At 38.6% G+C, this 15523-nt stretch overlaps 1 protein-coding gene across 1 annotated transcript; it reads left to right on the top strand.

Annotated features, from left to right (window-relative positions):
* Positions 1 to 1280: 1280 nt before the first annotated feature.
* txnrd3 (thioredoxin reductase 3) lies at positions 1281 to 12227 on the top strand. The gene is made up of 16 exons (XM_086087119.1): positions 1281 to 1604; positions 1989 to 2049; positions 2981 to 3090; positions 3739 to 3846; positions 3979 to 4051; positions 4786 to 4905; positions 5028 to 5170; positions 5956 to 6071; positions 6907 to 7132; positions 7239 to 7331; positions 7558 to 7634; positions 8835 to 8991; positions 9105 to 9212; positions 9290 to 9385; positions 9754 to 9888; positions 10615 to 12227. The coding sequence occupies exons 1-16, from the start codon at positions 1488 to 1490 to the stop codon at positions 10681 to 10683; spliced, it is 1809 nt and encodes a 602-aa protein (XP_085943245.1). The 5' UTR covers positions 1281 to 1487; the 3' UTR covers positions 10684 to 12227.
* The last annotated feature ends 3296 nt before the right edge of the window (positions 12228 to 15523 follow it).

Here is a 15523-nt window from a genome sequence, read left to right as displayed (position 1 = left end):
TCAACAACAAATTGTCAGGATTTTATTATTTTTTTATTTTTTTATTTTACGTGTCTTTGTTATTATGACATTTTCTTTCTCCATGGACAACACTTTGTATGCAGCAATGGTTGTTTTAAGGTGCTTTATTATTATTATTATTATTATTATTATTATTATTATTATTATTATTATTATTATTATTATTATTATTGTTATTATTATTATTATTATTATCATTATTATTATTATTTATGAACGATTAGTTTATTTCAACTCCATACATAACACAGAAAAGAAAACACAAACATCCTTTCAAACAAACAATTAATAACCGAAAAAGGAATACAAACAGGTTGGCTATTGTTCACTACACACACACACACACAAAAAAAAAAACATTTCCAGTGTCTTCAAATACACGATATCCATAAATTTATAAATACCAGATCCTATCAATAATTGATTAGTTGACGTTTCTCTGTAGCCACCCTTATTCATTATTCTAAGCTCTTTTTTTCTGTAATTTAACAATTGGGTCCATATTTGTTTTATATACATTTCCCCAAACTTCAGCACAATATGGCATGTGAGGCAACACAAGAGATAAGTGCAATACAGTATATGAAGACCTTTCTTATTTATGAAGAACAGCCCCTGATTTAGCTAATGTTCTTCTATCTGTGGCTTCCAACGCAATTTATGATCAATAATTACTCCCAAAAACTTTGATTCAGTAACTTGCTAAATCTCAATACCATTCAAATTAAGTTTTATATCATAGTTGAGGTGCATATCACTTAACACCATAAATTTCGTTTTTATTTTTATTTTTCATTTAATGATACATTTTTGACAATCATTTTTTAAATATATAAATAAATTTGAGTTGAGTACAGTTACACCAACTTAATTTTGCCTTTACAACACAACCTGTCATTTGTCATTGAGTATTCTGGCCAACAGACGGCGCCAGATACCAACTATTGACTTACTAACTATTGACGGGTGCTTTTGCTTTCAGTTTCTTTAAATGTAATTTCAATTTCCTCCAAATGTTATTTTTATGACATGCGTGCACGTAAATCACATTCCACGTTTATTTAATGCGCAAATTTACAGGAAATGTAATGTCGTCGCGCTTTTATGGCATGTTACTAGGCAACCCGGTGACGTTTTGTTGGATGCGCTGGTTTTATATCTTTGGATTAGCCATGTGGGCGGAATAGTTCTTGACGAATGTATTTCGTGCTAGACGGCGAACACAGTGCCACAAATCGAGTACATCCTTATACATGGCTATAAAACAGTGGGGAGTAACCTCGGCGTATTCAGGCGCGGTTCGGGCTGTTGGTTGCAGACGCGAAGGAGAGCCAGCGGTCCGGTTGTTTTGTCCGTGAAGCCCTTCAAAGAAACGCAAAAGAAAAAGCTACATTTTTCTTATACTTTTCCCTTCGTGCGAACAGGCCGTCTTTTGAAGGCTTGGGCGGAAACGTTTCACCTTGAAAATGCCTCCCATCGAGAATGAAAGCGGGAAGAATGAACTTAAAACTCGGATCCAATCGCTTATCGACTCCAACCAAGTGGTGGTCTTCAGCAAAAGTATTTGTCCGTATTGTGTGACGGTAGGAGATTTATTTTCATCTTTAGCTTTGTTTGTCAACTTTATGGCGTGTCGCGACTTGCAAAGTAAACGGGCTTCGTCTAGTCTCTGGATGCACATGCTTCGTAAATGTAACTAACTTATGTTTGTTGCAAGATTAATGCATTACAAGTCGCACATCTCATTTGGGGGAAATAATAGAGTATGTGAAATTAATGTCTTAAGTTTCTGCGCGCATAATAGTCAATTCAAATCTTTCTGTAATGGAAACGTCCACATCGCGAGTTAGCTTGCACCGTCGTTGATTTAGGATCGTCTTGTGTTTTATGGCATTAATACGATGGTGAGATTGTATTAATTTAAACTGAATGTGTTTGTAATCCTGTGTGTGTGTTTTTTTGTGTAGGTAAAAAAATTGTTCAAGGAACTCAAAGTGGAGTGCAATGTGGTGGAGCTGGATCTCATGGGTAAGCTCTATTTCCTCATAGAAATCCCTACAATGACTCAGCATCTTTAGCACGGCTGCCGCAAGCCTTGCTGCAATATAAGAGACGACGAGCATAATGTGTCAAAAGGCGTTTTATATTTGCGGCTAATTAGCATTTTCAAGCGTGATAAACTACCGGCAAGTACACAAGACTGATCAATGAGAAACACCGATAATAACATGATCAAAATATCGACTAAAATTGAATTATATCATGCTTGTAAACATGGTGACGCCTCATTTCTTCACCAAACAACCAAACTCCTTTTATCACCTCTTGCATACAATAATGCAAAAAAAAAATATATATATATATATATCAAGTTGATATTTTGCCATGAGCTTCTCTGATTGGTCAATCGGGAGTCGTGCACGGGGCATGCTTCACCCTGTCCTGTGTCTTTTCACTAAGTTTCCATTTTTGTTTTGCCACCGAAAAATAGGCTTTACCAGCCTAACCCTATCCAACCCTTAAAGCAGGTTTATCAGCCAGTAGTACACACTTTGCATCTTTTCAAATGCAGCAATCACACGTTCTGTGTCCTTAAATGTGCAAAATTAATAACTCATAAATTAAAAATGTGAAATAAAGCGGCTGCAAGAAATTGTAGTTTAAAAAAAATGTTTAGAGAGTGGGATTGGAACCAAAGACTTTGCGCTTTGTGATCATTCTAACCAGCATTCCACAAACTAGAACACATTTACTGGTGCAGAATTATTAGTTTTAATTCACGCAAATCATGGCAAAATGGCACTAGGTGGCAAAATATCCATTTCACATATGTCTTAATTTTCTCTATATCATTTTTTAATGCTAAGTAATTTTTAACTGTTTAATAGACACATTTTCACTGTGGCAGTTCAGACCGTGTACTTGTTTTTGCATAATATTGTTTATACACTCGTTCTAGAGGATGGAACCAATTATCTGGAGATGCTACTTGAGATGACTGGACAAAAAACCGTCCCTAATGTTTTTATCAACAAAACGCATGTTGGTGGCTGTGACAAGACAATGCAGGTAACGCATTTGTAATGGTTTCTTCTTGTCACTTGACAAAATCGTGTTCATCTAAAATGGCTTAATTGATTTGTTTACACACAGCTACAATATAATGGCGAGCCCTTTATGAACCGCTAATAATGGATGATGAGCGAGGGCTTTTCTCAACTGCATTACAAGTCGTCTTCACCCCCAATTAATTGCTGCACTCATTTTGCTGTAGAAATCGTGACGACGTTGTCGGAATTAACAGCAAGGCCTGTTTAAAACGTTACAGTAATCATGACAAAGCAGCTTGTACAGTGTATTCTTAATTCACCTTAGTTTATTCTTTTGGGGGGAGGGGCGGGCGGGGGGGTTGTTTGGCTGCCTTTTTATTAACAATGACTGGATAGAGCAGGCACTTGAGGTGTTTGTTCTCAAAGATTAGATTTGAAGGTGCAAATCTAAATGATCAAAAATGTGAGAGGTCCAGAACGATTGGTCGTTACAAAAAAACCAAGATTTAAATAAACATGATCATAATGAACAAACAACCCAAACAGACGGATTCAATTGGCTTCCAGTATATTAAGAAGATACCACACTGGGTACTTAACTATAATTATAAAGGATGAAGTGGTTGTGTAAATTACTCCTAATGTGTGCTTACGTGTTTATTATTAGGCCCATAAAGATGGCAGCCTGCATCAACTCCTCAATGGACAAAGTGAAGCGTATGACTATGACCTTATTGTCATTGGAGGAGGATCTGGAGGACTGTCCTGTTCAAAGGTGAGATGCCCGGCAACACAGTGACCGGGATGTAACCTTTTCAATAACAGATTTATTGCTCAGTTGTCTGATTGGCTCAGAGTGGCTACCAATGTAATCCTTAAATAAACATTTTTCATTTGTCAATTTAAGGAAGCTGCGGCCTTCGGGAAAAAAGTTATGGTTTTGGACTTTGTTGTGCCCACGCCAAAAGGAACCACTTGGGGTAAGAATTATTATTATTTTTTTCAAAAATATCTTCTTGGCTCATATGTGTGTGGGAAAAATGTTGAGACAGAGAGCAAATACATGTCCAGAAATAAAAAATTGAGGCAATATTTGTGTTTAGCTTTTTGTAATAGCAGCCACTATTCCATGCCTTTGGACAATATTATAATATAATATATTGCATGTGTATTCCCCTGCTCCTCATTAAGCCAAACTGTAGTGTTGAAAACTCATCATATTCTTCCGCAACAAATAAAAAAATCTAAAAAATGAAGGCTGCTCAATTGTGAAGAGAATATTAACCATGATTATTTTGGTAATAATTGAAATCAAGATTAGGACAATCATTTATTATTTTGGTACAAAACAAGAAAATGTAAACGTTTTACGTACGTAAAAAATATGAAGACAAATAAAATTATTTTGAAACACTAACTATACAAGTTCCTTTTGGATGAAATTCAATGTATTAAATTATTTATTTTATATTTTAAAAAAAAAGGAGGAAATGTATACATTTAAACAACTCAAAAATTATTATTAATTATTTTATTTACAATTATGCTGATTTTTGTAATTGTCGAAGCCCTATCTCAAATGGACTCTTACATATGTGTTTCGGATAAGACTGGGTTAAGTGTGTCCAAGCATTTTTGTGCTCTTTAAAAACAATCATGGCTGCATACAAAGTGCTGTACTTGAATGTGGCATCTTACTGTTGTAATCAATCAGGTCTCGGTGGAACATGCGTGAATGTCGGCTGCATTCCCAAGAAACTGATGCACCAGACTGCCTTGCTGGGTACCGCCATGCAAGACGCGCGCAAGTTTGGCTGGGAATTTGATCAAACTGGTAAGCGGTTCATTTCATTGACAGAAAAACTGATGAACGGCAAAAGCACCAACTAACCTGCAGTAGTAAAAATCGGGTCGGAGTTGGTGCTCTTTTACTAATGATTAGCGTCTTGCGGTCAGTCAAGCACAACTGGGAGACGATGAAGACGGCAGTGAACGACTACATTGGCTCACTCAACTGGAGCTACAGGGTGGCACTGAAGGACAAGAATGTCAACTATGTCAACGCCTACGCAGAATTTGTCGAGCCTCACAAGATCAAGGTAACACGTTTATCGTCGAGCATCAAGAATGAAACATTAATTTTACTGTGTGAAATTGTGCAAAAACGTGCTGGAAGCTGTTCTTGGAATTATCTTGTGATTTATGGCATTTAACTCATTTGCTCCCAAAAACATATAAATATGTTCTATTTTAAATATTACCAATTACCATGGTCCCAAAAACATTTTTTTTTTTAATGCTAGAGGATACAGAAGGCGTCGATGCAGCCTCTTAACTGAAGAGATGGCTTGAAGCAATGGTAGTTATAACAAAAACGGCCAGCAGGTGGCAGCAGAGTATAAGAGATCAACCAGGGCCATGTTGCAAAAAGCTCTTCATCCCAGTGTTTTAAACAGATTTGTGAATAATGATGAAACTTAGCTATATTCTAATGCGAATTGCTGCAAAACGGAAATTGATAGAAATAAACTTTTTTTTTTCCCGATGAAAGAAGAGACTCTAATCTTTCTTTTGGTAGGTTCCATGTTTTTATAGTAATAGAACAGAATAATCTGTGGGCCTTGCAAAATCGGTCAAAATCTAGTAAAACAGCCGGGAGCAAAGGGGGGTTGCTTCAGTCAAAATGGCTGGGAGTGAATGAGTTCATGTAAAAGTAATTAAGGGCTGTTAACATGGCCATTTATTAAATTTTTAATCTTTGGTGTTTTAGAAACAAAAGTTGCCTCACATGCCTTTCACCATCGTGCCCATCAAAAGCACATGTTGCGCAATCAGCCTATTATTGACAGCCGTCTAACAGCTATTTTATGTCTTTCTCATACAGGCATTAAACAAACGAGGGAAGGAGACATTTTACACAGCAGATAAGTTTGTCTTGGCCACAGGTGAGCGACCCCGTTACCTGGGTATACCTGGAGACAAGGAGTACTGCATCACAAGGTGATCCTTCAATTCCATCTTTGTTACTTTGGACACTGTGGCAAAATGACCCATTCAAGTAGTTGATCTATGCGAGATGAAATTTCCAGGTGGCTTGTTCTCACGACATCCCAACTGTCAACAATGTTGTCAAAACAAATTATCATATTTTGCTTGTTGCTATTTTGGCAGACAGTCTCTGGCTGTTTATTTAGTCTCAACAGTTCCTCATACCAAAGATGATTGCGTGACCTTAAAAACCCAAGTCAAAATAACAACCCCTCTGATTTTCACAATTACTTGCTGTGTTCAATTTGTTCTCCACGCAAGATGTAACACATTTCAAGGATGCTGGATTACGTCACCTTCGTTTCCCAACTAAAGATGTGTTGCAACTGGTGGGGGCGCTCTGTTATTGGCCCGTCTTTCTCTCACTTTGTTGAAGGTTGTGTTCAAGCAGCCTCCGAGAAGAGACGCAGAGCAAAATGTCGATTGTAACGCAAAAAAAAAAAAAAAAAAAAAGTTTAATGAGCCAACCAAATAATTGAAAATGGTGGTGAAAAATCCCGTCTCAAAATTGGTAGATACTGTAATGGTTCAAATGTGTGTTTGAGGTGTTTGTTTGCATGCTCTCCTCTCCTTGGTAGGAGTCCCAGAATGTTATTTTATGTTCAAGGACTGATATTTGAAAGAAAAATAAACTAAAAAACTGTTTGTTTGTATAAAAACATAGACATCCAGTTTGGCCATCTCGACAGCCTCTTTGTGTTCAAGCGACAGCGCAATTCACTGCTGACTTTTCTGATAAACTTTTTTTTTTTGTTTTTTTTTTACATTTTTATCTGTTGTCCCCCAGCGATGACCTCTTCTCCTTGCCATACTGCCCTGGCAAGACCCTGGTGATCGGCGCATCTTACGTCGCTTTGGAATGTGGCGGCTTCCTGGCCGGCCTGGGTCTCGACGTCACCGTCATGGTGCGTTCTATCCTGCTGAGGGGCTTTGACCAGGAAATGGCGGACCGTGCCGGTGAGCACATGGAGGAACATGGCGTCAAGTTCATCCGGCAATATGTGCCTGTAAAAGTAAGCAGGGCTATTTATTAGCATTTTTAGCAACGTCGATATAACGGCAGCGGGGTGTAATACTTAAAATTGACCACCGTGTTTCCTCCTTTTTTGTGTTTGTCAGATCGAGCAGTTGGAAGCAGGCACTCCTGGCAGGCTGAAAGTGACGGCTAAATCCACACAGAGTGATGATGTCATCGAGGGAGAATACAACACTGTAAGTCAGTCTTGCTCTGATTAAAAAAATAATAATAAAAATGGAATGAAGATGTTTGGATATTAAATAGCATGCCTTTTTCTTTTCTTGACTGTACCTGTTTTACCGGCTTACTAAGACAACATGTAATTGTTTTGTTCATAATTCCATTAGTTGTTGACTGTGTACACAAATTCACACCTGCAGTTTTTCCCATCAAGCTTAACAAGTATTCTGTGTTCCACAGGTATTGATTGCGGTGGGTCGAGACGCATGCACTGACAAGATCGGCCTGGACAAGATAGGGGTCAAAGTTAACCCAAAGTAAGTTTGACTTGTCAGGTTTTTTTCCCCAGTTGGCATTGTAGCAATTTTGTGACCTGTGCCTTTAAGATGCATGACAGTCAGGGTGAGTCAGCACTTATCACTGTCACATGACTCGCTGCAGTGTGGGGGGGGGGGGGGGGGTTGCTTTCTTCTTTAGAGTAAAAAGGCTACATTATGTTAGAACAGCAAGGCCAAAGATGCAGACAAGTTCAATGTGTCGGCTAAATTTGGCAACTGATGGCCGATCATAATTAAAAATAATAATAATAAAATTAAACACAGAGCTGTTATTAGGGTTAGTACTATTCGCATAGGGCTCCTACGCAAGTATGGAAAAGTATACACTCAGTTGGGTCTTAAGTAACCTAAATATGGATCCAAAAAGGGCCGATCCACTTTATGGGTCAGTTTGAGCCATTTTTCTGGGTTGTTTTATACAAAATGACCCAATTTTTTTGAACCAATTAAAGGATCTGACAAATATTCATGAGTTGTTTTTCGCTGAGAGACACAATTCTTGACTGAAAGTTGGGTCAAATTGACCCATAAAGTGGATCTGTCCTTTTTTCTTTTTTTTTATCTATAATTGGGTTACATTTGACCCAACTGTTTTTAGAGCGTGGAATTTGATTTGAGAAAATTCTAGAAAATATAAACTTGTACGGAAAAATATTCATGTTTCCAAGCCTGTTACGACACGTCTGTTTTTTTGTTTGCCGCGGAATTCATTTTTTTAAAAGCAATCAAGTCCACACACCCTCTGATTTGAATATGTGGTCTTATTGTGGCGATTTAACATACCAGTAGGTTGACCTTAAATGACTTTTCTTTTTTTTCCCCCCAGTTGTTTCATTATAACTTAACAGGAGAATTTGATCGGAAAATGTGTTTATACATCGTTTTGCCGAATGTTAACGTGTCATTGTGACTATTTTCTTTGCTTGCATTTTGGAATGGCTGGCTTTTTCAGGCAAAAGGGGGGGGGGGGGGTGTCAGCGAGGATTAAGATCACATACGGCAATCCTAAAAGAGAGTTTTGAGTCATGCTTTTAGTCTTGTGACCGCAGAAATTCTGTATTTAGATGAAGCTGCGAAACGATCACAAGGCTTGCGGAGTTCGGCCACAAGACGGATCTTCTGCACTGCATTGTTGAGTTATTCTATTGAAATTAAATGTCTTCCTATTCTTCTTTCCAGGAACGGTAAAATTCCTGTCAATGACGACGAACAAACAAACGTGCCCCACATTCACGCCATCGGCGACATCTTGGAAGGCAAGTGGGAGCTCACTCCTGTTGCCATCCAGGCCGGAAAGTTGCTGGCGCGACGTCTTTATGGCGGTTCAACACTCAAGGTACACGGCCATTAAAAAATAAGTAAAGTTTGATTTAAAAACAAATTGAAGAGCGGAACCTTCTTTTGAGCCATCACAAGCCGTTCCAAATCTGACTTGAACCGTCTCTGTAGTGTGACTACGTCAACGTTCCCACCACGGTCTTCACGCCGCTGGAATATGGCTCCTGCGGTTTGTCTGAGGAGCGAGCCACAGAGTTGTACGGGCAGGACAACCTCGAGGTGACGCATTCAAACCAGTTATTTTATTTGTTTGCCTGTTTAATATTTGCTTGATGGATTTGGGTCCTTGTATTCAGGTATTTCACAGCCTCTTCTGGCCTTTGGAGTTTACGGTGCCTGGCAGGGACAACAACAAATGCTATGCCAAGATCATCTGCAATAAGTTGGATAATGTAAGATTATATTTTTTTTGTATTTATTTATTTAGTAGCAGTAATTACTTTGATTGATTTATATTAGTTCAGTCTTGGTTAACTGGCCAATCATTACTTTACCCCCCCCACACACACACACACAATGACTACACATGTAGCATTTAGGGCTACCCAAACAATTGGAGTTCAATGAACTATGTAGGTTTGAACTGGGCTGCATGCAGTCTTTTTGCAGGGTAATTTTGTTTTCTCTAGGCATCATTTTGAAGTATGTCCAGAATCGCAAAATAAGATGAAAATAAGTGGTAATGTTTGGACCGTTAGAGAGGAAAGTTAGCTTGCAACAGAACTTGTTTCCATTGAGTTTATTTGTTTTCTCACAATAGGAAAGAGTGATTGGCTTCCACTACCTGGGTCCCAATGCAGGTGAGGTAACTCAAGGCTTCGGTGTGGCCATGAAATGCGGCGCGACCAAAGAGCAGCTGGACGGAACCATCGGCATCCACCCAACTTGCGCTGAGGTAAAGACGCGGCTCACGTTTTTTTAATATTCAAGATGTTCAATCTCGGCGTCTTTAGCTCGCTGCCCATTGTGGTTAACTTGCTAAACAGGAAATGATTTCAAGCTTGGCAAGATTGCAACATTTCGAACACGACAGCGACCATCCATTAAGTCAAGAATACTGACGGGAAAAACAATGCTTTGATCCGAATGTGACATGATTTCAAAAACTTACTTTTTCAGTAATAATTACCATTAAAGTGGAAGTCAACATTTCTTGACAATTATATATGACCTCATTAGTCTCAACATGACATTCTGATTAATATTATGAGTTATTGCAGCAAAGGTGACCTCACAGTTGGGGCTCAGGCAGCGACCAATCACAGCTCGCCTGTTTTCTGAAGCTGAGCTGCGATTGGTTGTTACCTGAGCAACTGTGATGTCACCTTCAGTCGACAGCAAGTGGCAAAATGGTCCGCCCCCTGAAATGGATATGCTGCTTGACGCAATATTAACTAGAATACCATATTTCGACTTCGTGGGGTTGCATAGAACATATTATTGTCAAAAAGTATATAATTGGAAAATGGCTCAGTGAGTCAAGTATTCCTTTTAAATGGTAATTGTGTATATACTATTTTCTGCTTTTTGAAAGACGTGAGATATTGCACATATGTGTGATGTGAGCATGACCGACATTGTCTTGAGTCATTTTTTTCTTCCTTCCCTTCCTCGCCCGCAGGTCTTCACCACTCTGAACGTGACCAAAAGTTCAGGAGGTGACATCGCCCAGGCCGGCTGCTGAGGTTAAACCCTGCTCGTTTAGCAGAATGCTCTCATCGAGTCCACCGAAGCCGTCTTCTCTTAGCTCCCAAAGAAACCGCAACCTTCAACCTCCAGCGCTTCACTTGACTGGACAGTTATTTCTCAGGAACAAATTGCGCAATGCGGCCAGCATCTGAAGATGCTCAATTTTGCTTTGCCGAGCTAAATTGACATGAGGGCATTCTGCTGAACAGCGGGGTTACTCTGCTGAAAACCTGCGGGACTTTATTTGTGTTCTTCTGTGAGGAGCAAAGGGTATGCACGTCGCTCTTGTGACGTTTGCCTGTGCCCGAACTGTTCTTGACGTCCTTGCCTGTAACCTTAATTACTTTGGGTGGGCAAGGACTGATTCACCTCTGCAGATGTCGCTGATATTGTCCCACACCTCCTTCGTCCAAAAACTTTTTTTTCCCACCCCCCAGTACGAGTATGTATACCAATATGACCTGTCAACTGAGGTGGCAAATCCAGGTCAAAACCCTGCCACAGTTTGGCTTTAGGCCCTGATGCTAGCTAGCTAGCTTCCTAGAAGGTTAGCGAGCACCATGGGAGCTAGCTACCCAGCACCTGAAAGTTAAAACCCTGCCACGGTTTGGCTTTAGGCCCTGATGCTAGCTAGCTAGCTAGCTAGCTTCCTAGAAGGTTAGCAAGCACCATGGGAGCTAGCTACCCAGCACCTGAAAGTTAAAACCCTGCCACAGTTTGGCTTTAGGCCCTGATGCTAGCTAGCTAGCTAGCTAGCTAGCTAGCTTCCTAGAAGGTTAGCGAGCACCATGGGAGCTAGCTATCCAGCACCTGAAAGTTAAAACCCTGCCACAGTTTGGCTTTCGGTCCTGATGCTAGCTAGCACCTGGGACTGAAGCAAAACTGTGGCAGGGTTTTTACTTTCTGGACCTGAATTTGCCACCTTTGCCCATCAATGGGTCAAGCAGCGGTTTTGAATGGATGTTGTTGCGCTAGGTAGCGGTATGAAAGCGTTGGTGTCATCGCATCTCCCCGTTGAGCTAGCTACAGCTACATTCTGATTGACTGTTGAGGACTTAAAAGTCCTCACCTAAAACTAAACATGCTGGTATCAGTCAAGGCTGCAGCAGAATTAATTCCCACCCCGACATCGAGACTTTGTTGTAAACACAATCCATTCCGTTGAATGGAACACTATAACTTGTACATATACGCATGTACTTATTGTCTTCTGTTGTTTATACTTGGGGTAATTTAATTTCATCTTACTACATTATAACATATTTGTAAACGACTGCTTTTCATGTATACTTCCAATGCCATGGGAAATTTTGTGGAACACATTTGCGCTGCCCTGATATTCCGGAAATATAAACTTTAGTGATGAAACAACAATCTGAGAAAAATTCACTGAAGGCTGTTTATACTGCTTTAGTTTCATCTTGGAGCGAATGACCAGTCTCTAAATCACTTGTGATTGGGTTTTTTTTTTCTTCTGTGTGTGTCTGAACACGTTAATCGTATCTTTCGAAGAAAAAAAATAAATAAAGAACCTTTTTGACATTGTGTTGCCTTTTTGTTTTAGATGATTTCAGTATAAAAAAAATTTAAAGCAATATTTAATCAACACCATGGTAAAATGAAAAAAGTAACTAATTTCTTCTCTAGTGTTGCATTTCGGCTAAGTTAAATGAAAAAGCAGGCAAGCCAAGCCATTTGAGTAGAGCATGCAAAATTGTCGCCTAGGAGCGACGTCATCTGAGGTGTTTTTCTATTGGCTGCTGCTAGATGACGTCACATTGGTGTGTCACACTTTCAAACGTCCTTTTTTCCGGTTAAATAAATCATTTAAAATCACCCCCAAAGGCTCATGCATTAAATTAATTACCAAAGATTAAAACGAAGGACATTTCTGCTATAATTATAGTTTTGTAAACAAATGTAGTTTGTTGTTTTTAAAAAGCATTTTCGTTTTTATTTTATTTAACACAATTGTTTTTATTTTATTGTAGTTTTTTTTCGTTAGTTTTAACCAAACATAACCTTGTTACCAAGCCATGCTTTATGTGGGGAATATGGCGAAGGAACACAAGTACAGTGGAGCAAAAATAAGCCCTTTAAGTGAGCTGGCTATTCATATCCACCAGATCAGAGAGCCCGGCAGAAAATAGAAATAATAGCAAGCAGGTCTGCTCCTTGTGCTCTATACAACCCTCACAAGTGATCAGTCGCATCTGGACTGGTGTGAAGCCTTCATTCAATGCTCACATCTGACAACAATGTGTCACCTGCACGGGTTGCCATGACCACCCGTGCTTTGAAGGCTTTCTTTTATTAAGCCTATTTACCCATCTTATGTGGACACTACCTTATGAGCTCATTCAATGGCGTTTGTTATTATTTCATATTCAATGGCCCGCTTAAAAACAAAACATTTAAACAGGGCGGACTGGTTAGGTCCTGGACAGTATCCATGCAATTGCAGCAAGATTTAAAACGGGGTCAAAAATATATAGCTTTAACAGCTCATATAATCTCTAGCTTTCAAATGGTGGCATTATTCTAACCCCATCCCACTAGAAGGTTCACAGCAGGTCTTGTGAGCAGATCCTGCACTTTGTGAGAACTTTTAACTTAATTTGCTGACAGTTGTGTAATCAACACTGCATGTAAGAGAAATCCCTTTTTCACTATGACTTGCTATTTGCAACACAATCCTTATCATATTGGCCACCGTTTAGTCACCGGGGAGTGCCACACTTGCGTAACCTGACGTTTTCAATATGATGTTAGACATGACTCAACCATTCTTCTCTAAGTAAATACACCTTGTAATTAAAACAAAAAAATAAAGATTGTTTTATTCATTATTTATTATTATTATTACTACATTTTAATTAATATTTGTTTTTTTTTGTGTGGTTTTTTTTTTTACAATGGGTAGCGTTTCTGGCATGGCCTCCAGAGAACAACACTGGCTCATCAATGTCGGGATCGAGTGACAAGTTGCTCTATGGAGGTAAATTTGGTGCTCGAGTAACTTTTACCTGAAGAAAACAAATTTGTAGTTTTAGCAAAATATAATTTGAAGTCGTAGAAATAAATTTCGAGCTTGTTGTTCTTGTTGCAGTATATATATTTTTTTAAGAACTGTATACTGGCTTGCCGAATCTCAAGCTCATTGGTTGATTTGGAGTCTGTTTGGTCTCATCTTTTCTACAAATACAAGGTAGTTTTGCTGCTGCTACTACATATTTATTTTCTACAAGTTTATTTTACGACAACGCAACTGAACGTTACTTTTGCACCAAATGTACCTCTACAACTGCAAGTGGCTTAGTGGCTACAAATACAAATTTGGTTTAATGTTCTGTGGTTTTCTGTTGTCCACTTGCTTAAAAAGATCCGACACGAAGTACAGGATTCACCTGCTTCTTTATTATTTCAAACTTTCGGCGTTCGGTCGAATACTTCACGTCCCTCTCCCAGTCACCCGTGATGACGTGAGCTGTACGACTTCTCAGCATGTAAAATAAATAAATAAAATAAATGCTAATACAAGCACCAAATTAACCCACAACAAACACAACACAAATACTACGGAAGCGTATTGCATTCACTTGAAAAAAAACAACAACAGTTTTTCTGACAAATTTTTGGGGGGAGCTTTGGTTTTTTTTGAGTATTTTTCTTTTCTTTTCTGTTTTTCTGAATATTTTTTTCTATTTTACTAAATATTTTTAAAACAGGCTGGAAAAAAATGTTTAAAAAAAACAGATTTTTTTTAAAATTCAAAATAACAGAAACATTTTTTCCCCCCCAAAACGACAAAAAAAAATCCGAAAAACAGAGCTGGTGTTCTGTTTTTCGGAGTTTTTTTTTTTTTTTTTTTTTTACCTCTGAACTCCAAGTGACTTGTAGCAGACTCGCTAATAACTGACACTTGTATACCTCCATATGCAATAAGATGGTCATGTTTACTTACTGGCTCTCAATAAAGGAATTCATGTGCATACTGTATTGTGGTTTGTTCTCTAATCTCTGAGGGAAAACCCCTTTAAAAATATATTCAGAAAAACTGAAAAATAATAATTATTTTTTTTAAACGGAAAAATTACTCCAAAAAAACGAAAAAAAAAAATCAGAAAAACGGAAAAAAAATGTTTTACAGAAAAAATATATAATAAAAAAAACAGGGGAAAAATATTCAATAAAACAGAAAATAAATACTCAAAAAAACAAAGCTCCCCCAAAAATTAGTCAGAAAAACAGGACTTTTATTTTCTTCAAGTGAATGCAATACGCTTCCGTACAAATACTACCCAAAATGCAAATTATTAAATGAAAACACAAATTGACAACTAAATTAAAAAACCTACATAGTAAAGGCCACAAGGTGGCGCTGGAGGACCACAACGCCTTGTTAACACGCAAACCAATCAATACAGGAGTATATTAATGCGCTTTATCAGGCATTTACACAGCCCTTTTGATAAATAAACATTTCCAACGTTGACGCCAAACGCAAACACGTGTGTAGATGTCACATATGGTTGACGCTGGGTCACAGGGGAACACAATGAGCTTCAAAATAAAAGCGCATAACGGATTCTTGTGGAAACGGGTAAATCGCTCCAGTCCCGAACTAGCAATAACATAATATTTAGAATCCAACCAGTGGTTGTGTTGATAACTATCGACTCTAGTCTGTCCAAATAAAATATTACTCATGCATTTCCACACACAATGTCACAATGTGATCGCACCATGTGAATGAGAGCGTTTTATTTTGAAAGGTTTCAGTGCGAGGAAACCCAGCCGCGTACTGCATCCGGGCTGGGGAGGGAAGAGTTAACTGGGCA

The sequence above is a fragment of the Leptonotus elevatus genome, chromosome 10, assembly GCF_054856555.1.
Source record: "Leptonotus elevatus isolate MCC_2025b chromosome 10, RoL_Lele_1.0, whole genome shotgun sequence".
Taxonomy (NCBI): domain Eukaryota; kingdom Metazoa; phylum Chordata; class Actinopteri; order Syngnathiformes; family Syngnathidae; genus Leptonotus; species Leptonotus elevatus.
Note: the sequence above shows the minus strand (reverse complement) of the source record. Positions and strands in the feature narration are given on the sequence as shown.